The sequence below is a fragment of the Triticum aestivum genome, chromosome 1A (assembly GCF_018294505.1).
Source record: "Triticum aestivum cultivar Chinese Spring chromosome 1A, IWGSC CS RefSeq v2.1, whole genome shotgun sequence".
NCBI lineage: Eukaryota > Viridiplantae > Streptophyta > Magnoliopsida > Poales > Poaceae > Triticum > Triticum aestivum.
Window position 1 is genome coordinate 37,750,686 of NC_057794.1, and position 26,210 is coordinate 37,776,895.

Sequence of the window (26,210 nt, forward strand, 5' to 3'; positions counted from 1 at the left end):
GGCGGCGAGGCTCAGGGGCGACCGTTGTGGAGGAGGACGGGGACGAGGCGTCGCCGCGGCGTCGGGGAGGCGGGCGCAGTACGGCGAGGTGGAGGACGGGGACGCGGCGACGGCGGGGCAGCGGGCTCGAGCTCGAGGAGGGTGACGGGGACGACGTGCGGCGGGGCAATGAGGTCCGACGACGTAGAGGAGGAGGACGGCGAGGTCTGGCGATGGGCAGCGGCGGGACGGCGCGCGTCCACGGCGTCCGGCGAGGAGGGGGTGAGGACGAGCGGCAGGGGGGCGGTGGTCGGGATCCGGGGGGGCGAGCGTCGGGGGGGGGGGGGTCGCGGGAGGAGAGGGGGGGCGAGAAGGCAACGGCGAGGGCGATCCGGGGCGGTGGCGTGGTCGCCCCGATCTCGATCCAGATCGGGGGAGTGAGGGGAGAGTGGGGGGAGTGGGGATCGGGGAGTGGGTAGGTTAGGGTTTGGTGCCCCCAGGGGGTTATAGGCCAGGGGAGGGAATGGGCCAGCCTGGCAGGCCACTGGTTGGGCCGAGGCCAGTTGGCCTGGGGGGTTTTCTTTTCCCTTTTTTTTGTTAGTTTTCTTTTCTGGTTTTGTGTTTTCTTTTCTTTTTATTTATTTTCTTTTTGTTTTTATTTTACTTTCTTTTAAGTTTACTTTTTACTTAATATTAAAATGATCCCTAAATTAGTAATACCATGAAACCACTGCCACAAAAGGTTTTATCCCAAAATAATTTAGTTTAGTATTTTATTTATTTATAAAAGCATTTAAATATCGGTTTTGCTACTGTTTTATTCATTTTAGATTAATTAAACATTTTATAAAAGTGTGGTTCCTCCACCATAATTACCTATGCATTATTCGCCTCCACCCAAACATTTAGTTTTTAATATTTGAAAACTTTTATGGTTTGCCTCAATTTGAATTTGAATTTGAATCGGTTTCGAACTAACGCGAGATTAATCAACAGTAATCGAGGTGACGTGGCATCATTAGCGAAGGATTATTGTAGCGTAACTATCCGGGCGTCACAAATACATATAGATACATCCATCTCGGTGACAACTAATATGGGACGGAGGAAGTACTTGCTAACAAGTATCTCTTTCAAGACATGTTTGAGAGGAAAATAGTGCAGCATATTTTATGCAAAAAATTACATACAAATTTCATGTAGTGATTTAACTTATAATCCGAGGAAGGAGTTTGTAATGCATAAGCAACAACTGAATCAGACAATATGGCTGATTAGAGGTACGTTATTTGTCCTGAAAATAGGACATTTTATAAACTAGCATGGTGCTAGACATGTGTATTTGACCATCAATTGGTGCATAGAATTATTAGTGGAAACTATTTTCAGGAAAATTTAAATGGTAGGTAAAAAGTTAAAATAGACATGTGCATAAACTGAGACACTAAGTTTGGTCTACCACTGGAATATGATGATCTACAATTTTTTTTCTTGGTAGATATAGAACATAACCCATGTATAGACAACCTAACTCTGAACTACTTTGATAGTAATAACTATAATTTGAAATCATCTTATGGGCTTCTGTGCAAAATTCATGATGAGAACTACCAGGCTCTCTTATTGTTTCCGGTTTAACCAAGAACCAAGAGTCCGAGTCTATAAAAAGGAGAAGAACATAGCCCTCATCCGGGCCTGTTAGCTCTGTAATAACACATAAGTGTGTCATGCAGTCAGCACGTGTAAATACAGCAGTAAAAAAATTCACCTTAGACCGTCATTGATGTGGTAGATCTATACTGTCCAATACAAATCCGTTATTAAGATTATTTCCTATGATTTTAAACAAAGGCTCTCTTCAAGTCATGGCGTTCTACAAATTCCAAATGTATTAAGGTATGTCATTTTTTAAATTCCAATGCATTTTTTCCTTACTGCTACTTGATGATCAAAGAAACGAGTCATGATTATTTTCTTTCAAAAAAGTGCTTAGTTAGTTTAAAAGATATATGAACTGTCAAGAATATCAAGTATATGGAAATATTCTACTTTGTGATTTTAATAGAATAATATAGTTTTTGAGCGTAACAATTTTTATCATTAAGGTAAACAGAATTATTTTAGCATGCCATAGTTAATATAGTTTAATATTTTCATTGGGGACTATCATTGATACACGCATAACTTCTTGAGATAGTTGAAGCATATATGGATATGAATATAACTAAGAAAGTAAGGAACATGTTAGTCGACTTTGCATATTTCTTGAATGATTTTAATCATTTCCTTCTTTTTTGCGGCTAAGTTTAATCACTAACCTCTATATATACAGTATAATTTAACCATAACAAGAAATTATATCAAGTTATCTCAGTACATATTATTTTTCATGTGTTGGCTTATAATTTAATGTGATTAACTTCGTCCGACTAACACATTTGTGCATACACACTCTCCTGTCAATCCCTGTTGCTCAAGTCCTTTAGTATGATTATAAGATGGCACCATCCTGATATAGTTGTACACAACTCATAATTATATGTTAGCAATATAGACCTAATGTAATATTAGGCAACTAGGCCGTGCGAATGCACGGGTTGGCGACTAGTATGCAAAATTGATGACTTAGATGTGCAACACACAAAGTAACGTTTTTCTTCAATCAATGAAGACTAACCCTCTAAGTGTAAAGAAATTAATGAAGAATTTGATTCTCAGAACCCTATATTAATTGTACGCGGTGTCTGAAATCATCATTCTTATACGGTGGTAACGCCACCACCAAAAGTTGAAAATCCTAAATTTGAGTTTTTCCTCTCTGTGAAATTCCTTAGTTGTTTTTTACTTTGCATTGTCTTCACTTTCCGTTGTTGTTCTTCATTGGCTATATATAAGTTTATGTCCTCTATGGCATTCACTTATTGATATTTCTTCAAGTTGCTTGTTCTGCTAAGTGAATGTGATTGGACCCTTCCCCCTCTATGCTAAACTCAACCCAGTCTATTCATAAATTCTTCATGTGAGTTATATTTGAAACTCATTCAAAATCTTCATTGTGTTCTTGGCAGTTGAAGAAATTGCAAACGAAACTTTAAACTTATCTTATTTGAATTTTCGGCTTTTGCCGCTCAAACCGTTACACATTCCACGATAATACTTATCTATTCACCCATGATCGTACACGATCGTCGCCTCTCAGTACGTGGGTGACACATGTCACGCGAATGAGAAGGGTCAGGGGCACATTCGTCCAATTTCCTCTGGCGAGCAGTTTTTCACTTCGGCTATAAATACCCCTTTCCCTTTCTCAATTCGTTTTTACTTCGCTCGACCTCACTCCCTCGCTCGAGCTCTCAAACCCTAGAGCCACTACTACTTCCATCATCGCCGGTGAGGAAGAGCTTCACTGCCTCGACCTTGTCACCGCCGTAATCACGCCAGCCGCAGATTTATTCACTCTGCCGCCGCCGTAGCTGTCTTCCTCAGCCAAGTTAGGGCGTGGAAGATCTAATACGACGAGCTTCAAATCTACACTTCATGGTTCATCGTGTTCTTCATCATGGGTAATTAAAAGTTACTTTTACTGCCCTTGTTGATTCTGATGTTTTCTTCAAATCTTCAAAAGGTGTTTATTCCTCAACTCTTCACACACTAAACACCTCACATATCATCTGATCTTGATCTGTTTCTCTAAGCAACATTTTTCTTCAAGATTCCTCAATTGTGTGGATTTTCAAATCTGTACTACTCTGGAACCTAAGTCAAAGAACGCTTAGTGAAATTCCTCAAGACTCATTCGGTCAAATTCCTCAAACTTGTTCTTTTTTGCAAAAACTTCTGAGAGCGCATATGACCTCTCCAAATTCTTCGCACCTATACTCTGTTCACAGGTACGCATGTCCGTTGCTGAATCTCTAGGTTGTCATCAACTTAACTCATTTGCAGCGTTCCTTAAAGAAAATTTGCATACCTCTTCAAAGAACTCAATAGTTCAAAACCCTCAGCTGAAGAAAATGGCTGACGGCAAGAAACCTCAGAAGGGAGGAAAGAGACTGGAGGTCAACACTGCATTTGAAATCTGATGATATCTATGATGGATATTGCACACCCCCTGAGGAAACCAAGAATGAGCGCAAAGTGCACATCCAGAAGATTGAGAGGAGATGGGCACGGGAATGGAGGGAATATCGCTATGTCACTCCAAAATATATGAAGAAATTCTCTCTTCACCCTCCTTTCCCAAGACATCCATTAGCACCTGGCCAAGAAGTTGATCCCACTAGCCTCAAGCGCGGTGAGGACTATCCTGATGAATGGGCCAAGCGTCAAGCTAAGTTGGCCACAGTAGCAAAAGAAGCAGTGAGGAAATTCAATGAAGACTCCATTGCTGCTGCTGCCACTCTGAGGCATCTGCTAGCAAGCCGAAGAAGGCCATGCCTAAGAAGCTCGCACACAAGCCTGGTGCTCCTTCTTCTTCAATGCCCTCACGGCCAACTTCTGCCAAGCCCTCACGGCCAATTCCTCAAGCCGCACCAGCTCCTTAAAATTCCTCAGATCCTCCTTCAAAGTCCTCAGTACCTACGCATCTTGCCTCATGCCAAAGGACAACAAGCATCTCTATTGCCTCAGGAGCCTCTGCAAGTTCATCAGCTCCTCTGCACTCTTTAACTAGCCCCACTCTGTTGAAGACCAAGGCCACTGCAGGACGAGGCACTAGACCAAGTCCTCAAAAGAAGCAGGTCGCCTTCCAAGTACCGTCCGATGATGACGAAGTTGATGATGAAGAACTCGTTGAAATCATCAGAGATAGGCAGCACTAGGCCGCTAAAGCCAAAGGCAGTAATGTGCCATTGATGCTAGATCCAAAGTTGATCCTCGACTTCATTGACTTGTGGCACAAGGACCCCAACACACCTCTGCCTGAGCTGAACCTCACTCCTGGTCAAAGTCATGTGTTGACTCACTTCATTGATGAAGAAAAATGGAAATATGAAAGGGGAGGAAGGTGAAGAAAGCGCAATACAAGAAAGAGTGCTTTCTGAAGCAAAACTTCTTGAAGCTTTTACCTAAAGAACTTGTAGCTCTGCAATCAGAGATCAAGAAACTGAGTGGTGAATTTGATCGCTACTATGCTGACTGGCTTGGAGCCAAAATCAGATTTGTAAACATAACTGAAAAGTTCACTACCAATGTTGCAGCCCCTACGCAACAAGAAACTCCTCAGGCTGAAGCATCTTCTCAGCCTACTTAAGAAAATGCCAGCACTGCTTATGATAATCAGGCTGCTGAAGAAAATACTAGTACCATGGTTAATGAATGCATTCCAGCCACTGATGAAACTGCCAGGGCAACCTCTAATGTTGCGCCTGAAGAAATTGCGAGGACAGCCGAAGCTTCAACCGATGTGCCTGAAGAAACTGTTTCTACTGGGGCAACCACATATGTTGTGCCTGAAGACATAGACCCAATTTCCTCTGCTCCTCCTGCACCTGCACCAAGTCCAATTCTTCCTTCTGCATCAGAAGCTAAGAAGAGCAAGGCTCTGGAGCGTGCAGCTGTGAAGAAAAGGAAAGCATCAACTTCATTAGACACTTCAGCTCCGAGGAAGATGAAGAAATTGACCAGCTCGTTTGAAAATCCAATTGATGTTGTTCAAGTCTCAAGCATTCCATCAAAGGAACTCATTCCTTTTGATGAAGAATACGTTATCCCAAGCGGATCCAATGAAGACATTCCTTCTATTGCTTCCTCTGAGCAGTTGGATGAAGAAATTGAAGTGGATTGCTACCTCTTGAGCACTGCGTTGGATTTCCTTGAAGAGGAAAGGATTATGCAGCAAAGTACGTAAGTATTTCCCTCAGTTTTTGAGAACTAAGGTATCAATCCAGTAGGAGGCTACACGTGAGTCCCTCGTACCTGCACAAAACAAATAGCTCCTCGCAACCAACGCGATAAGGGGTTGTCAATTCCTTCACGGTCACTTACGAGAGTGAGATCTGATAGATATGATAAGATAATATTTTTGGTATTTTTGTGATAAAGATGCAAATTAAAATAAAAGCAAAGTAAATAACTAACTATTGGAAGATTAATATGATGAAGATAGACCCGGGGGCCATAGGTTTCACTAGTGGCTTCTCTCAAGAGCATAAGTATTTTACGGTGGGTCAACGAATTACTGTTGAGCAATTGACAGAATTGAGCATAGTTATGAGAGTATCTATGTATGATCATGTATATAGGCATCACGTCCGAGACAAGTAGACCGACTCCTGCCTGCATCTACTACTATTACTCCACTCATCGACCGCTATCCAGCATGCATCTAGAGTATTAAGTTCATGGAAACAGAGTAATGCCTTAAGCAAGATGACATGATGTAGAGGGATAAATTCATGCAATATGATAAAAAAACCATCTTGTTATCCTCGATGGCAACAATACAATACGTGCCTTGCTGCCCCTACTGTCACTTGGAAAGGACACCGCAAGATTGAACCCAAAGCTAAGCACTTCTCCCATTGCAAGAAAGATCAATCTAGTAGGCCAAACCAAACTGATAATTTGAAGAGACTTGCAAAGATAACCAGTCATACATAAAAGAATTCAGAGAAGATTCAAATATTGTTCATAGATAATCTTGATCATAAACCCACAATTCATCGGTCTCAACAAACACACCGCAAAAAGAAGATTACATCGAATAGATCTCCACAAGAGAGGTGGAGAACTTTGTATTGAGATCCAAAAAGAGAGAAGAAGTCGTCTAGCTAATAACTATGGACCCCAAGTTCTGAGGTAAACTACTCACACTTCATCGGAGAGGCTATGGTGTTGATATAGAAGCCCTCTGTGATGGATGCCCCCTCCGGCGGAGCTCCGAAACAGGCCCCAAGATGGGATCTCGTGGATACAGAAAGTTGCGGCGGTGGAATTAGGTTTTTGGCTCCGTATCTGATCATTTGGGGTACGTATGTATATATAGGAGGAAGGAGTACGTCGGTGGAGCAACAGGGGGCCCACGAGGGTGGAGGGCGCGCCTGGGGGGGTAGGCGCACCCCCCTACCTCGTGGCCTCCTCCTTTGTTTCTTGACATAGGGTCCAAGTCTCCTGGATCTTGTTCGTTCCGAAAATCACGTTCCCGAAGGTTTCATTCCGTTTGGACTCCGTTTGATATTCCTTTTCTTCGAAACCCTAAAATAGGCAAAAAAAAAGCAATTCTGGGCTAGGCCTCCGGTTAATAGGTTAGTCCAAAAGTAATATAAAAGTGGATAATAAAGCCCAATAATGTCCAAAACAGTAGATAATATAGCATGGAGCAATCAAAAATTATAGATACATTGGAGACGTATCATGAATGCAATCCCTTCAACCCCAGTTGTTTCATTGCCCATGCCTCAGTTTACTGAAGAGGCCGGTGTTGAAGAAATGAGTGGAGAAGATGATGATGTGGACATTGGGTGCACAACGCCAGTTCTGAATGATGACTTTTGGGAAGTCAGCACCCCAATTCTCCGTTGTTCACTTCTCTGCAACAAATTCCTCAGTCCCCGGTGACTACTAAAGTTCAAATGGGTTCTGAAGAACCACAACCCACTACATCCATCCCTGAAGAGATTCCAACCACTAGCGCTGATGACATTGCTACTGTAGAATTGAAGACCCTGGCTGCCACTGAAGAAGAAACTGAAATTCCTCAGCCTATGGAACCTGAGATTGCGATTCCTGAGGTTGTGATGCAATTAATTGACACTCCTCACCCCAAGCCAAAGGATCCTTTCTCAAAGAAGCAAAAATTCAAGGCCGATGACTTCTTCCACGAGCATGTTTTCTTCACGGACTACAACCCCTATGACTCTGCTCGCCTTAGATGGAAGTGCTTCTGGACTGCCAGCCAAGGAAACTTCTATTCTTCGCTGCTGTTCAACAAAGACAAAGTCTTCGACCATGAGCATATTCCTCACGTGGACATGGAATCACTACCCTGCTTCACGCCAGTCCTTAGTGTTCTTCATGATGTTGGGCTGCTCAACTTTTGCACAGATGTTGTTGATTGGAATGAAGAGTTAATTCTTCAGTTCTATGCGACGCTGCACATCACAGGAGAAGCTGAAGATGTGAACACTTGGGTATTGGACTGGATGACAGAGAACACACATTTCAAAGCACCGGCCTTTGAATTACTTCATGCCCTGCCTGTCAGTCCTCCCCTTGAAGGCGCTCGTTGCATCTATCATGAACCTGAACTTACTGCTCACTACATGCAAGTGTTGATGAAGCCGCTGAAGCCCGGTCAAGCTCCAAGGACCAAATTCCTAGTGAAGGAATTGTTGTTTGTGCCTAGAACTGTCTATCGCATTCTGACGAAGTCATTGAGTCCAATCAAAGGCCACGATTTAAATGATGAAGAAGTTGTTGCCATCATGAAGAATCTGCTATTCAATTACATGGCATTCCTATCAACTACCACGATTTCTTCATGAGGACTCTGGCAAATGTTGCCCTCTCTCCGTTTGAGTTGAAGCCTTATGCTCCTTGGATTATGAGATTCCTCAGAACTAGGTCTTCACTCAACTACAAGGTTGATTTTCATAATCATGTCAGTTACTTGCCCCCCATTGAAGTCCTCAAGCGGACATTTTCCTCATCCGATGGAAAGGGCAAGGCTACTGCAATTATTGATGAAGGCATTCGTCCATTGATAGTCTGTTCTGCAAAGCTGCATCCTACTCCACCAATGATGACTCTGCCACTCACAACTCTACCGCAAATGCTTCAAAGCAAAATCCTCAAGGCATGGCTCCAAGGGTGATGACTGATCGTGAGCTTCTCCTCAGTCTTCACCAGAAGGTCGATCGCAACCACAAATGGGTTAAGCGTCAGTTTGGTTCTATTCTTCACAACATGACTGCTACACACAATGCAATGAAGAAAAACCATTACTACCTCCATGAAGTCTTTGGTCGCACCTGGGTTGTTTTGTCACATCTGTATGGTGCAGATGATCTAAAGCAAATGGGTTTCAAGCAGGACTTTGAATGGTCTCATCCGCCACCGGCGAAGAACTTCAAGAAGACTAAAGTTCCTTCCTTGGTAGCCAGCTCATATTCTTCATCACACGCGACACATGAACATGAAGACTTGGACGACATTGCGGCAGGCCCTACTTCAACAACTGACCCCAAAAATTTTGGCGCTCCTTCATTGACTCAGTGATGATATTCTTCAGGGGTGTTAGTCCTCATTTTTTGTCCCTTTTGGTAATTCGATGACAAAGGGGGAGAAATTTGAGTTAGTCTTCAAGCGGGTCTACTTATATGGGTGTTTTTTTCTAAGTTACAACTCTCGTTCTTTTGAAGACTTTGCTGGATCGAGTTGTAAACTTAAAACCTGATGGTGGTCTCATACTTTTGTTGTGTTCTTCTTTATGCTTATTCCTCATATATGTTAATGCACGCATGCTGAATTACATCAGTCACCATATTTCATCATGCATTTCAAATTCTTCATATTATATGTTAAATGTGTGTATGGATTACAAGATATAGGGGGACATCTCCATGATTCTACTCTTCGAGTGTGCATTGCTTCAAAAGCTAATTCCTCACTATGCACATTTTCAGGGGGAGTTCTTCTATATCTTGCAATCAAATTCCTCAATATCAGTATTTACACTTCATATGTTTATCCCCGTTGAAAACTTAACCTATATTTTCATCAATCGCCAAAAAGGGGGAGATTGTAAGTGCATCTAGTGCCCCTTAGTGATTTTGGTGTATTGAAGACTTATAGGTTAAGGGACTGATGTGTTTGTGAGTGTACACAGGTCTATAAGTCTATGAGGATTTTGATATTTATAGAGAAAGTCGAGCCCTAAAAATGAAGTTCTTCAGCTGAAGACTTTGGATTTCTGAAGACTTTGAAAGTGAATAAATTGGTATGATCCTGAAGACTTGGTATTCATTCGAGGAACATGAAGCGTGAAGACTTTTGTTTTCGTAGTTTCATTTTCTCTTTCTTGAGTCATAGGAAACACCGTACTGTTAAAGGGGGTCGAGGAAATACTAAGGAAAAATTTCCAAGTGATGCTCAACTCAAAATCCTGCACCTACCAATCCCTTCGAGTGAATCCTACATCCAGCTGTATCCATCCTTCAACACATAACCGAGAAAAAATTCGGAAACCATCTACCTCAACCTTCGAAAAGCATCCGTTATACAAGTTATGGCAATACTCCCGAACTCCCGCCCCAGTACTGGGTGGCGTCGAGGTTATCTCACCAATGAACTGCATAAAAGAGATTTTCAATGTCGGCGTACTAAACTCAGGTATTCCAGAACTGCAACGATAAAATTATGATGACAACACCTCAGAGCTCAACTCCCCGGGACACTTCCACAAAACCCCTGACAGGAGGCACCAAGACAATGTTCTCATCATAAAACCATCGAAACGATTCCAAGATACCCGCGTGATCCTAAAAAAAATTTGTGAAATTTGAGAAGAGAAGAGTCAAAACTCTACGTCAGGATGCCTTACCAGAGCGATGAGGAGACTGGGAAGTAAAAAGAATTCCTAAACTCTCCGATATATAATTCCTAAATGACTCAAAACATTTTTCTAGACACAACTCGGCCGCTAAAAACGATCAAGCAATGGGGCTCCTAAGGTTGGGGAAGGCTCTGAATACCAACTTGTAACACCCTCGATGTGACTATATCTCCCACGTGTCGAGGCACGACTTAGAGGCATAATCGCATTGAAGGCATATGTCGCAAGTAAGGCAATCTTCACAACATCCCATGTAATATAGTTAATAACAGGGGAGATAACATAGTTGGCTTACACTCGCCACGTCAATCAAGTACATAAATAACATTACATCATCCAAACACTCATGGCCCGACTACGGCGCCAAAATAAAAGATAACCCAACATGCGACACGGTCCCGATCAACCCCAACTGGGCACCACTACTGATCATCAGGAAAGGAAACATAGTAACGTTGAGAGTCCTCATCGAACTCCCACTTGAGCTCGAGCGTGTCACCTGGAGCGGAATCATCGGGCCCTGCATCTGGTGTAATAGTAATCTGTGAGCCACGGGGACTCAGCAATCTCGCACCCTCGCGATCAAGACTATTTAAGCTTATAGGTAAGGCAAGGTAAAAATATATGTGGAGCTGCAGCAAGCAACTAGCATATATGGTGTCTATCCTGTTCGCAAAAGAGAGCGAGAAGAGAAGGCAAAGTGCGAGCGAGAAGCTAGAGAACAACCTGCGCAAACATTACTCCAATACCGTGTCCGCTTCCCGGACTTCGCCGAGAAGAGGCCATCACGGCAACACACTCAGTTGATTCATTTTAGTTAAGTTAAGGTTCAAGTTATCTACAACCGGACATTAACAAATTCCCATCTGCCCATAACCGCGGGCATGGCTTTTGAAAGTTCAAATCCCTGCAGGGGAGTCCCAACTTAGCCCATGACAAGCTCTCATGGTCAACGAAGGAATAGACCTCCTCCCAAGACGTTCCGATCAGACTCGGTATCTCGGTTCTTCAAGACACTTCGACAGGTTAAAACAAGACCAGCAACACCGCCCGAATGTGCCGACAAATCCCGATAGGAGCTGCACATATCTCGTTCTCAGGGCACACTCAGATGAGACTAGCTACGAGTAAAACCAACCCTCAAGTTTCCCCGAGGTGGCCCCGCAGGCAGCTCAGTTCGGACCAACACTCAGAGGAGCGCTGGCCCGGGGGGGTTTAAATAAGATGACCCTCGGGCTCCGGAAACCCAAGGGAAAAAGAGGCTAGGTGGAAAATGGTAAAACCAAGGTTGGGCATTGCTGGAAAAGCTTTAATCAAGGCGAACTATCAAAGGGTTCCCATTATAACCCAACCGCGTAAGGAACGCAAAATCCGGGAACATAACACCAATATGACGGAAACTAGGGCGGCAAGAGTGGAACAAAACACTAGGCGAGAGGCCGAGCCTTCCACCCTTTACCAAGTATATAGATGCATTAAGATAACAACATAATATAATGATACCCAGCAAGTAAATAAATGTTCCAACAAGGAACGGCCTCCAATCTTCACCTGCAACTAGCAACGCTATAAGAGGGGCTGAGCAAAGCGGTAACATAGCCAATCAACGGTTTGCTAGGACATGGTACGTTAGAGGTTTGACATGGAAATTTGGGAGGCTTGAAAGTAAGTGATAGGCATCGTAGCATTGGCATAGCAAAAGAGCGAGCAATCTAGCATAGCAAAGATAGTAGTGATTTCGAGGGTATGATCATCTTGCCTGCACAGTTGTTAGAGTTGACTGGATCCTCGAAAGCAAACTCAACGGGCTCCTCGTTACTGAACTCGTCTCCCGGCTCTACCCAAACAAGACAAACAAGCAACAAGGACACAATCAACCATGTGCAAAACTCAAACAATATGATGCAAAGATGGTATGCTATGCGGGATGCATATGCAAGATTTGACAAGGGATGCATGAACCTGGCCTCAAATTGGGAATCCAAGTGTACCACTGGAAAGATGAGATGAAATCGCTTGAAAACGATATAAAGAACGCTGGAACCGAAGTTGCGGTTTGGAAATGGCAAGCGATTCAAATATGACACCGGTCTGCGATTTACAGCAAGTAGCCATCTAAATGCAACGAAATGAACATGTTACGGCACCCAAACATGACAACAAAATACATGGCAGGGATGCATTCAAGATGCTTAACAAAAGTCTAGCACTGAGCTACGGCCAATTCATCCATTAACAGGTTCAAACAAGCATGGCAAAAATGCATATGACAAACAGATTTCAGACTTAGTGAAATTAACACTTGTCTAGAATTTCAGATCAGGTAGCACTCTTCGGAGCAACAAAACTACATACTACAGGACTTGAACATGGCAAGGTAAAGCATGGCATGGAGCTACTCAAAGAGCTTAACAAAAGTCCCTTAGTGACCTTGAGCCAAAAGGATCAGAAAATACAATTGCAAGCATGTGAACATGGCAAAAACATAATCAGTTCTCAGACTTAGTGAAAACTGGCACATGCTAAAAACAGATATCAAGTAGGCATGTTTACGAGCTCGATGCACTCACCACAGAGCAAGTCATGAAAAGCTAAGCATACACCCATCAAGAATACACAAAATTCAAGCTAGACATGGCAAGATCAATAACATAGCATGCACGGATCAACTACAACATCATTGGCAAAATTGCAAACAAGTTGACAATCTGCCCAGATTCACAAAGTAGCAAAAGTAGAGCTCGATTGACTCAATCTAGGTTGCTCCATAATTGCAAACAAAGACATGGATGGATAGAGCACTACAAGATTAACAAAACATCCTTACTGATCGTCCTCAAAAGAGGCACGGATCTCTAGGAAACAACATGAACAAAAAGGCCATATGAGATAAACAGCTCAAGAACTTAGTGAGAATGCTAAGTCCCTGAAATCAGCACTAACAAGCGCCTCACTTTGCAAGCTTGTGCTAGTCACCACACATCACAAAATTACATGGGTTGCACCTCTGTAAATATGGCAAAACCCTTAGCAAAACACATGTAGAACTCATGGGCATATCATGCACACAGTAATCATGGCAAAAATGACAAATATCTAAATGGAGCAGCAGATCTGACAAATATCTCAAGTAGCCCTCTTCTAACAGCATTTCGGGCATCAAGATGAACTCAAATGAAAATGATGCAATGGAATGAAATGATGTACTCTCTGAGATGAACACTTTGATATGCCATATGCATGAATCGGAGCTACGGATGCAAAGTTACGGCATGATGAACATGGGCGCTTGAAACTGGAAAAAATCGGGGACTTAGTAGAATTCGACCTCCGGATCTAGGGTTTGACCGCGGCACGGATTTCAAAGATGGCCGGAATCTTCGCCGAAATCACTATAGACGACCGGATCCGGCGACGTGGGACTTGTCGGTGACCGGACTTGGCGAGGACGGCGATGGCGGCGGCACCGCCAAGCGGTGAGGGCGCGGTGGCCTCGGGGCGGCGCGGAAGCCGAGGCGAGGCGGGGCGGAGTGGCGGCTGGAGATGACGGCGGCGCGCGGCGAGGCGGCGACCGGCGATGGCGGTGGCGAGGCGGCGCAGCGAGGCGCGGGCGGCGGGGAGCGAAGGAGGCGGGCAGCGGCTTCGGGCCCTCGGGGGCCGGCACTGGGCCTGGCGGGCCCTCGCGGGTGGCGGCGTGGCGATGTGGGCACGCTGCCACATGGCGGTGCGGGATTGGCCCGGGTGGGGCGGCGGACGTGTCCGGCCGGGGACGGACGTGTCCGGCCGGCGCGAGGTGGATTTTTCTAGGGTTTCGGGGAGGGGATCCGAGATTTTCGGGGAGGAGGCTATATTTATAGGTAGAGGGAGCTAGGAGAGTCCAAATGAGGTGCGGTTTTCGGCCACGCGATCATGATCGAATGCTCTAGATGATGGAGAAGGCTTAGGTGGGTTTTGGGCCAATTTGGAGGGGTGTTGGGCTGCAACACACACGAGGCCTTATCGGTCCCTCGGTTAACCGTTGGAGCATCAAACGAAGTCCAAATGGTACGAAACTTGACAGGCGGTCTACCGGTAGTAAACCAAGGCCGCTTGGCAAGTCTCGGTCCAATCCGGAAATGTTTAATCCCCACACATGAAAGAAAGGTAGAAATGACCACCGGAGGAGAACGAAGCGCCGGAAAGCAAAACGGACAACGGGGAAAATGCTCGAATGCATGAGATGAACACGTATGCAAATGCAATGCACATGATGACATGATATGAGATGCATAACAACGACCACAACACACGGAGACAAAAACCCGAACTCGAGAAAATAAAATAACTTAACGCCGGAAACGGCAAGAGTTGGAGTACAAATTGGGAAAGTTACATCCGGGGTGTTACATCTTATCTTGATTCGGCGGCATCATGGGATGAAGCAGCCCGGACCGACCTTACACGTACGCTTACGTGAGACTGGTTCCACCGATTGACATGCACTAGTTGCATAAGGTGGCTAGCGGGTGTCTGTCTCTCCCACTTTAGTCGGATCGGATTCGATGAAAAGGGTCCCTATGAAGGGTAAATAGAAATTGGCATATCACGTTGTGGTTTTGGCGTAGGTAAGAAACGTTCTTGCTAGAAACCTATAGCAGCCACGTAAAAACTTGCAACAACAATTAGAGGACGTCTAACTTGTTTTTGCAGCATGTGTCGTGTGATGTGATATGGCCAAAAGGATGTGATGAATGATATATGTGATGTATGAGATTGATCATGTTCTTGTAATAGGAATCACGACTTGCATGTCGATGAGTATGACAACCGGCAGGAGCCATAGGAGTTGTCTTAATTTATTTATGACCTGCGTGTCAACATAAACGTCATGTAATTACTTTACTTTATTGCTAAAGCGTTAGCCATAGTAGTAGAAGTAATAGATGACGAGACAACTTCAAGAAGACACGATGATGGAGATCATGGTGTCATGTTGGTGACAACGATGATCATGAAGCCCCGAAGATGGAGATCAAAAGGAGCAAATGATATTGGCCATATCATGTCACTATTTGATTGTATGTGATGTTTATCATGTTTTGCATCTTATTTGCTTAGAATGACGGTAGCTTAAATAAGATGATCCCTCGTAATAATTTCAAGAAAGTATTCCCCCTAACTGTGCACCGTTGCGAAGGTTCGTTGTTTTGAAGCACCACGTGATGATCGGGTGTGATAGATTCTAACGTTCAAATACAACGGGTGTAAGCCATATTTACACACGCAATACACTTAGGATGACTTGACGAGCCTAGCATGTACAGACATGGCCTCGGAACACAGAAGACTGAAAGGTCGAGCATGAGTCGTATAGAAGATACGATCAACATGAAGATGTTCACCGATGTTGACTAGTCCGTCTCACGTGATGATCAGACATGGCCTAGTTGACTCGGATCATGTTTCACTTAGATGACTAGAGGGATGTCTATCTGAGTGGGAGTTCATTGAATAATTTGATTAGATGAACTTAATTATCATGAACTTAGTCTAAAATCTTTACACTATGTCTTGTAGATCAAATGGCCCACGCTAATGTTGCCCTCAACTTCAACGCGTTCCTAGAGAAAACCAAGCTGAAAGATGATGGCAGCAACTATACGGACTGGGTCCGGAACCTGAGGATCATCCTCATAGCTGCCAAGAAAGATTATGTCCTAGAAGCACCGCTAGGTGACGCACCCATCCCAGAGAACCAAGACGTTATGTACGCTTGGCAGTCACGTGCTGATGATTACTCCCTCGTTCAGTGCGGCATGCTTTACAGCTTAGAACCGGGGCTCCAAAAGCGTTTTGAGCGACACGGAGCATATGAGATGTTCGAAGAGCTGAAAATGGTTTTCCAAGCTCATGCCCGGGTTGAGAGATATGAAGTCTCCGACAAGTTCTTCAGTTGTAAGATGGAGGAAAATAGTTCTGTCAGTGAGCACATACTCAAAATGTCTGGGTTGCATAACCGCTTGACTCAGCTGGGAGTTAATGTCCTAGATGACGCGGTCATTGACAGAATCCTTCAGTCGCTTCCACCAAGCTACAAGAGCTTTGTGATGAACTTCAGTATGCAGGGGATGGAAAAGACCATTCCTGAGGTATATTCAATGCTGAAATCAGCGGAGGTGGAAATCAAAAAGGAACATCAAGTGTTGACGGTGAATAAAACCACTAAGTTCAAGAAAGGCAAGGGTAAAAAGAACTTCAAGAAGGACGGCAAGGGAGTTGCCACGCCCGGTAAGCAAGCTGCTGGGAAGAAGTCAAAGAATGGACCCAAGCCTGAGACTGAGTGTTTTTATTGCAAGGGAAGTGGTCACTGGAAGCGGAACTGCCCCAAATACTTAGCGGACAAGAAGGCTGGCAACACTAAAGGTATATGTGATATACATGTAATTAATGTGTACCTTATCAGTACTCGTAGTAGCTCCTGGGTATTTGATACCGGTGCGGTTGCTCACATTTGTAACTCAAAGCAGGAGCTGCGGAATAAGCGGAGACTGGCGAAGGACAAGGTGACGATGCGCGTCGGGAATGGTTCCAAGGTTGATGTGATCGCCTTCGGCACGCTACCTCTAATTTACCTACGGGATTAGTTTTAAACCTCAATAATTGTTATTTAGTGCCATCTTTGAGCATGAACATTGTATCAGGATCTCGTTTAATTCGAGATGGCTACTCATTTAAATCCGAGAATAATGGTTGTTCTATTTATATGAGAGATATGTTTTATGGTCATGCTCCGCTGGTGAATGGTTTATTATTAATGAATCTTGAGCGTAATGTTACACATATTCATAGTGTGAATACCAAAAGATGTAAGGTTGATAATGATAGTCCCACATACTTGTGGCATTGCCGCCTTGGTCACATAGGTGTCAAACGCATGAAGAAGCTCCATGCAGATGGACTTTTAGAGTCTCTTGATTATGAATCATTTGACACGTGCGAACCATGCCTCATGGGTAAAATGACCAAGACTCCATTCTTAGGAACAATGGAGCAAGCAACCAACTTATTGGAAATCATACATACTGATGTGTGCGGTCCAATGAGTGTTGAGGCTCGCGGTGGCTATCGTTACGTTCTCACCCTCACTGATGACTTGAGTAGATATGGGTATGTCTACTTAATGAAACACAAGTCTGAGACCTTTGAAAAGTTCAAGGAATTTTAGAGTGAGGTTGACAATCAACGTGACAAGAAAATCAAGTTCTTGCGATCAGATCGTGGGGGAGAATACTTGAGTCACGAATTTGGCACACACTTAAGGAAATATGGAATAGTTTCACAACTCATGCCGCCTGGAACACCTCAGCGTAATGGTGTGTCCGAACGTCGTAATCGCACTCTATTGGATATGGTGCGATCTATGATGTCTCTTACCGATTTACCGCTGTCATTTTGGGGCTACGCTTTAGAGACTGCCGCATTCACTTTAAATAGGGCTCCGTCGAAATCCGTTGAGACGACACCGTATGAATTATGGTTTGGGAAGAAACCTAAGCTGTCGTTTCTAAAAGTTTGGGGATGCGATGCTTATGTCAAGAAACTTCAACCTGAAAAGCTCGAACCCAAGTCGGAAAAATGCGTCTTCACAGGATACCCTAAAGAAACTATTGGGTATACCTTCTACCTCAGATCCGAAGGCAAGATCTTTGTTGACAAGAATGGATATTTTCTAGAGAAAGAGTTTCTCTCGAAAGAAATAAGTGGGAGGAAAGTAGAACTCGATGAAGTATTACCTCTTGAACCGGTAAGTGGCGCAGCTCAAGAAAATGTTCCTGAGGTGCCTGCACCGACTAGAGAGGAAGTTAATGATGATGATCATGAAACTTCAGATCAAGTTGCTACTGAACTTCGTAGGTCCACAAGGACACGTTCCGCACCAGAGTGGTACGACAACCCTGTCTTGGAAGTCATGTTGTTAGACAACGGTGAACCTTCGAACTATGAAGAAGCGATGGCGGGCCCAGATTCTGACAAATGGCTGGAAGCCATGAAATCCGAGATAGGATCCATGTATGAAAACGAAGTATGGACTTTGACTGACTTGCCCGATGATCGGCGAGCCATAGAAAATAAATGGATCTTTAAGAAGAAGACGGCCACGGATGGTAATGTAACCATGTATAAAGCTCGGCTTGTCGCTAAGGGTTATCGACAAGTTCAAGGGGTTGACTACGATGAGACTTTCTCACCCGTAGCGAAGCTGAAGTCCGTCCAAATCATGTTAGCAATTGCTGCATTCTATGATTATGAGATATGGCAAATGGACGTCAAAACGGCATTCCTTAATGGTTTCCTTAAGGAAGAATTGTATATGATGCGGCCGGAAGGTTTTGTCGATCCTAAGAATGCTGACAAGGTGTGCAAGCTCCAACGCTCGATTTATGGGCTGGTGCAAGCATCTCGGAGTTGGAACATTCGTTTTGATGAGATGATCAAAGCGTTTGGGTTTACGCAGACTTATGGAGAAGCCTGCATTTACAAGAAAGTGAGTGGGAGCTCTGTAGCATTTCTCATATTGTATGTGGATGACATACTGTTGATGGGAAATGATATAGAATTCTTGGAAAGCATAAAGGCCTACTTGAACAAGTGTTTTTCAATGAAGGATCTTGGAGAAGCTGCTTATATATTAGGCATCAAGATCTATAGAGATATATCGAGACGCCTCATTGGTCTTTCACAGAGTACGTACCTTGACAAGATATTGAAGAAGTTCAAAATGGATCAGTCAAAGAAGGGGTTCTTGCCTGTATTGCAAGGTACGAGATTGAGCACGGCTCAATGTCCGACCACGGCAGAAGATAAAGAAAAGATGAGTGTCGTCCCCTATGCCTCGGCCATAGGGTCTATCATGTATGCTATGCTATGTACCAGACCTGATGTAAAGCTTGCCGTAAGTTTGGTAGGAAGGTACCAAAGTAATCCCGGCATGGAACACTGGACAGCGGTCAAGAATATCCTGAAGTACCTGAAGAGGACTAAGGATATGTTTCTCGTATATGGAAGTGACGAAGAGCTCGTCGTAAAGGGTTACATCGATGCTAGCTTCGACACAGATCTGGATGACTCTAAGTCACAAACCGGATACGTTTATATTTTGAATGGTGGGGCAGTAAGCTGGTGCAGTTGCAAGCAAAGCGTTGTGGCGGGATCTACATGTGAAGCGGAGTACATGGCAGCCTCGGAGGCAGCACAAGAGGCAATCTGGGTGAAGGAGTTCATTACCGACCTAGGAGTCATACCCAATGCGTCGGGCCCAATGACTCTTTTCTGTGACAACACTGGAGCTATTGCCCTTGCCAAGGAGCCCAGGTTTCACAGGAAGACCAGGCATATCAAGCGTCGCTTCAACTCCATTCGTGGAAGTGTTCAAAATGGAGACATAGATATTTGTAAAGTACATACAGACCTGAATGTGGCAGATCCATTGACTAAACCTCTCCCTAGAGCAAAACATGATCAACACCAGAACTGCATGGGTGTTCAATTCATCACAATGTAACTAGACTATTAACTCTAGTGCAAGTGGGAGACTGTTGGAAATATGCCCTAGAGGCAATAATAAAATGGTTATTATTATATTTCTTTGTTCATGATAACTGTCTATTGTTCATGCTATAATTGTGTTATCCGGAAATCGTAATACATGTGTGAATACATAGACCACAACATGTCCCTAGTGAGCCTCTAGTTGACTAGCTCGTTGATCAAAAGATAGTCATGGTTTCCTGACTATGGACATTGGATGTCATTAATAATAGGATCACATCATTAGGAGAATGATGTGATGGACAAGGCCCAATCCTAAGAATAGCTCAAAGATCATGTAGTTCGTTTGCTATAGCTTTTCCGAATGTCAAGTATCATTTCCTTAGACCATGAGATTGTGCAACTCCCGGATACCGTAGGAGTGCTTTGGGTGTGCCAAACGTCACAACATAACTGGGTGACTATAAAGGTACACTACAGGTATCTCCGAAAGTGTCTGTTGGGTTGGCACGAATCGAGACTAGGATTTGTCACTCTGTATGACGGAGAGGTATCTCTGGGCCCACTCGGTAATGCATCATCATAATGAGCTCAATGTGACCAAGTGGTTGATCACGGGATCATGCATTATGGTACGAGTAAAGTGACTTGCCGGTAATGAGATTGAACGAGGTATTGGGATACCGACGATCGAGTCTCGGGCAAGTAACGTACCGATTGACAAAGGGAATTGTATACGGGATTGATTGAATCCTCGGCATCGTGGTTCATCCGATGAGATCATCGAGGAGCATGTGGGAGCCAGCATGGGTATCCAGATCCCGCTGTTGGTTATTGACCGGAGAGTCGTCTCGGTCATGTCTGCGTGTCTCCTGAACCCATAGGGTCTACACACTTAAGGTTCGGTGACGCTAGGGTTGTTGAGATATTAGTATACGGTAACCCGAAAGTTGTTCGGAGTCCCGGATGAGATCCCGGACGTCACGAGGAGTCCTGGAATGGTTCGGAGGTGAAGATTTATATATATGAAGTTAAGTTTCGGCCATCGGGGAAGTTTCGGGGGTAATCGGTATTGTACCGAGACCACCGGAAGGGTCCCAGGGGTCCACCGGGTGGGGCCACCTATCCCGGAGGGCCCCATGGGCCGAAGTGGGAGGGGAACCAGCCCCTAGTGGGCTGGTGCGCCCCCCCATGGGCCTCCCCTGCGCCTAGGGTTGGAAACCCTAGGGGTGGGGGCGCCCCAATTGGCTTGGGGGGCACTCCACCCCCCTTAGACACCGCCCCCCTTGGAGATTGCATCTCCTAGGGCCGGCGCCCCCTAGGGGTCCTATATATAGTGGGGGGAGGGAGGGCAGCCGCACCCTAGCCCCTGGCGCCTCCCTCTCCCTCCCGTGACACTCCTCCCTCTCCGTGAGCTTGGCGAAGCCCTGCCGAGATCATCGTTGCTTCCACCACCACGCCGTCGTGCTGCTGAATCTTCATCAAATTCTCCTTCCCCCTTGCTGGATCAAGTTGGAGGAGACGTCTTCCCAACCGTACGTGTGTTGAACGCAGAGGTGTCGTCCGTTCGGCACTAGGTCATCGGTGATTTGGATCACGACGAGTACAACTCCATCAACCCCGTTCTCTTGAACGCTTCCGCGCGCGATCTACAAGGGTATGTAGATGCACTCCCCTCTCCCTCGTTGCTAGATGACTCCATAGATTGATCTTGGTGATGCATAGAAAATTTTAAAATTCTGCTACGTTCCCCAACAATTCTAGCATGAATAATAAACATTTATCATGATATAAGGAAATAAATAATAACTTTATTATTGCCTCTAGGGCATATTTGCTTCAAAGGCGAAGTTCATTGCAGGAAGAATCATTCCAGCTATTGCAACTACGATGGCCATGGCCACATGCCTTGTGTGCCTTGAGCTTTACAAGGTTCTGGCAGGTGATCACGCAGTTGAAGACTACCGCAATACATTTGCAAGCTTGGGACTACCAATGTTCTCCATGGCTGAACCTGTTCCGCCCAAGGTGGTGAAGCATCAAGACTTGAGACGAACAATGTGGGACCGATGTCTATCAAGGGCAACATTACTGTCGCCAGAACTACCTAAGCGGTTAAGCGGCAAGGTCCTGACTACTTACAGTGTCTCTTGTGGCACATCCTTGCTATACCAACACCATGGTCCCGATGCACAGGGATCTAGATAGATGTTCCAGCATACAGGAAGCATTTTGATTTTGTTGTGGCTTGTGAGGATATAAGGGGAATGACATTTATCTCTCCCTTATCTCCATTTACATCCGATAGGCAGGCGCTGTCACTCTATTGTGAGGATAGACGATTGTGCAAAGAATTCATGTGGAGAGATGTTTGAAACATTCCTACTCTTCTTGGTTGGTTTGGTTTCTTTTTGCATTGGTAGCCTAGATAGATATCCATGGCGTTTTGTGTGGGTCCTTCCGCTCTGTTGTTGCATGCCAAGTATTTGCAGGTGTGCGATGTTGTCTGATATTTTGATGAATGAACCATAGCCTATCCACTGGGTAGCATGGGATTGATATTTTGGGGTTGCTTGAAGATGTGTTCATCGAGTCATTACAATTTTTACCTCACATACATCAGTACCTCACTGCAACCATCACTTTATTCTTCTTTATCCCTGGAGTTAAGCTATGAACATATTGTTGTTGTGGTTAAGCAAAACTGTATCTAGCAGTTTTGCAAAAAAAAATCAACTTGGCTGATCCCTTTTCATTGCTTTGACATAACGGAAATACAAGAGCTAGCCAATTTGTAGCCAGCAAGTTCAAAGCGAGGTTCAGGAAGCAGGAAATGGAAAAGAGTTGAGTTTCTACATGTGCCAATCCAAACACATGCTATGGAGCCAAAACTTAATGGCAACAAACGCTCCCCTCGGCAGACACCACCCCTCGGGAGGCGGCAGACCCATGCGGCGGGGAGGTGCGATGGTGTTGGTGGTGGCTGGGTCCGGACGGAATCGGTCGGATTCAGTGTGGCAGCGGCGGCGACAGGATTTGGCTACAGGGGGTTGTGGTAAAGAGGCGGTTGGGCAGCGAGGGGTTGATTGGCGTTTTTGGGCAGCAACCTTGCATATATGTAGCCGGTTGTGCCCTGTTTTTTGGGCTACGCTACGCAAAAACGTTTTTGACCATGTTGGAGTTTTTGGGCAGCTATTAGAGAGGTTTTTTGGCCTCCAGAAGCCTAAAAAGGCAGGGTTGGCATATTGCTGGATATGCTCTTATGAGCATGGTTACTATATCCAGTTTTGTATGGCATATGCATGGTTTTAGGTTGTCAATTTGACTACTGAAACACGTCTTGCACGTCATTAAAAAATATATCCTTAGATTCGCTGTAGAATGAAGCTTTAAAGTGTTCTTTTAATAGGATCATTCCAACATGAAGGTAAATGTGTAGATCAGCATTGCATTGTATGCAATTTTTTCCCTACGCAGGAAGGTACATTGCAAGATTAGTTTTAAAAACGGTGATCCATACAATGGTCTAGAGGGAGAAATTCATAGAGAAATGGAGTGTACACACATGACTTTCTCCCGGAAAAAAAGAAAGTAAACATAAAATGGCAAAAACACACTGTTCCATAAATAAATCCCCAAAAAAGACATAAAGCATAGGGGGAAACCTCATTGTACCCCCCCCCCTGAATTCACGCGTACACACGCTCCCCCCCCCCCCCCCGGTTACTTATCAATGACACATCCATCTATTTCCCCTTTAACCCATGCTTTAAATGCCGCAAGCAAACCCACCCTCGTCCTCGTCATATCTTAGATCTCGTCCTCACCACACCCTTCTCATTGCCGCCGCAGCCAGATCTAGATCGGCTGCAAAAGCGGCGATCGTGAGCACGACATCGCCCCCAGCCATGGTGAACTCGGCGGAGCCGTCGCCTGCGGCTTTCCCATCGGATCGCACCAAGGAAGGTGGGGCTAGGGGGGCAGGTGACGGAGCCGCGGAGGTAGATCCAACACCGTCGAGTGCCCACCGAGGGAGGCTGGTGTCACTGCCATCAATGCTCAAGCCATGGGGGAGTCAACGGCGGCTGCGGTGCGTTCCCGTCAACCGCCATGGCAAAATTATTGCCTCGGACACGGGTTCCTCCTCAAATCAGCAATATGATGTCAACGAGAGGCTACAGCTTGGCCTTGGCAAGGTGGCAGAGCCATCAGGCACCGGCAACCCCGTAGTCGACAAGTACCCTGAGGTCACCGAGGCGGTTTCTCCACAGCCGTTGAAGGCACGCCCTGGTCGCCCACGTCGACTTGCGATGCCATCCCTCATGGCCACGACCGCTGCGAGCGCGTTGCAGCAGGCGTTTGAGTGCGAGCGGCGGTCGGTCCGCGCGGATGCGCTCAAGAGGCCGCGGTTCTCCGTATCACTCTCCGTGAGAGAGATTGAGGAAGACATCTACGGCCTCACCGGTGCACTCCCGCGTAGCCACCCTCGCGGTCGGCCCCGCAAAGTGCAAAAGCAGATCGATGTGAGTTCCCGTGCCTCCTCTGCTCCCTCCCCTGACCCCCTTACATTCCAGCCCCTGCTGCTCCTCCCTAGGAACCCATTTTAATTCCATAAACGCTCTTGTCCCCAGCTGCTATTTCCTGGCGCGTGGTTATCACAGATCAACATGGAGTCCTACCGGGTGCCGGACAATCACTGACCCTGTCAACTCAACAAGCGCCTCCACCCGACAGTAAGCAAGCAAAGTGAATTCGCAGATCACAGTTCACATTCAATTCAGTGCTACCATTTTTAGCTACATAATCCATCGATTAATTGTTCAGATAGAATCAGAGTTGGTTTGTATGGATCCCACCAGGAAACTAGTTGTAAGCAGCAAGTGATGACTTGTTAGTAATTTCTAATTTTGAGTTGTACTCTGTGATATTCATTTCCGTAATAGCACTAGTGGTGGTTCGTTACTTTGGTATCATCAGCAATTGGAAGGACATAATGTGGTGTACTAGTAATTGCATTTCTCTTGATGCTCGAGTTAGTATGTTCATTGATGATAGTACATTCATTCATATACATCACTATTGCAATATCAATGCTAGTACCAACTTCATGCATACAATTTCTTGCTATTTTTTCTCTAGAAGATGTTTTTGCTAGCTAACTGCTATGGCAAGTGCCGGTACTGCTTGGTCGCATTGTAGCTGGTTGACATGTGGGGCCGGGACCAAAAAGTTTCGAAAACCCTGGCACCGCGTGGCCTTGCCAGTGGGTGCTGCGTAGTTCGTCACTTGTTTCCTGATTCCTCATGGGGTTGGCGTGTCTGGGAGACCCGAGTGAGGTAATTGAATGACATACATGTATCCAAACCCTTGGTGGTCCCTATCATCGTCCTGGAGCATCCCAGGGTTCGATGACGCTGCATGGTTCATGCGCTTTCTGGGTGTGAGTGGGGCTGATGCATGGGCACAGTTCGTGCACGCGTTTTTGATGGGATCAAGGGGGGTTATTTCTTTGTTTTACCAAAGCGACTATTCCTACAGTGTTCATGTCTTTTGTGACAATGCTATGTTTTGCACTTCCAAACCTATCAGATTCATTTGTTATTCGTATTCCTAGTACCATTGATTCATCTCAAGTCATTTATTGTCTATTTGAAATTATGTATTTCATAATACATTCCCATGCAACTCGACCCAAAAGATTCGTATCATATCTCCAACCCAAAATAGGCGGCATAAACTTCAAACGATTTAACCAAGGCTCGCAAATGAATCAAACTTCTAATCTTGCCCCTCTAAATTGTGGTAGAGAGTAATTATAGGCAATCTATGTGAGGAGGCGATTAATGATCTAGCTTTTACATCCGATGTGTTCTCTCTCCTCACATCTCACACTGATCCCTCTCTCAGCCATCAATGGCCTGCTTTTCCTCAATTTTGGCAAGATTTCACGGCCGCAATTAAGACCTAGTGGGGGCATCTCAATCAAAAATCGGTCTTTCTGCTGCCCACTATCTTCATAAAAAATGCGCCAAATATTGTGGGTGGTGGGAGTATAAGTTGTTGATGTAATCCCCTACTCATTTGGGATATGAAATCTAAGGCATGTTCAGATAGCCCAAACTTGTGCACGACTCCACCATATGATGGTGCG

At 45.1% G+C, this 26,210-nt stretch overlaps 1 protein-coding gene and 1 pseudogene across 1 annotated transcript; both read left to right on the plus strand.

Moving 5' to 3' along the window:
* The window catches only part of LOC123084723 (ubiquitin-activating enzyme E1 3-like), a 44,444-nt pseudogene extending 22,077 nt beyond the window's left edge, over positions 1 to 22,367 (plus strand).
* Positions 22,368 to 23,907: 1,540 nt separating this feature from the next.
* On the plus strand, positions 23,908 to 24,801 carry LOC123084807 (uncharacterized). Its single transcript, XM_044506350.1, has 2 exons — positions 23,908 to 24,582; positions 24,691 to 24,801. Exons 1-2 carry the CDS (start codon positions 23,968 to 23,970, stop codon positions 24,757 to 24,759), a joined length of 684 nt encoding a protein of 227 aa, XP_044362285.1. The 5' UTR covers positions 23,908 to 23,967; the 3' UTR covers positions 24,760 to 24,801.
* Positions 24,802 to 26,210: the final 1,409 nt, after the last annotated feature.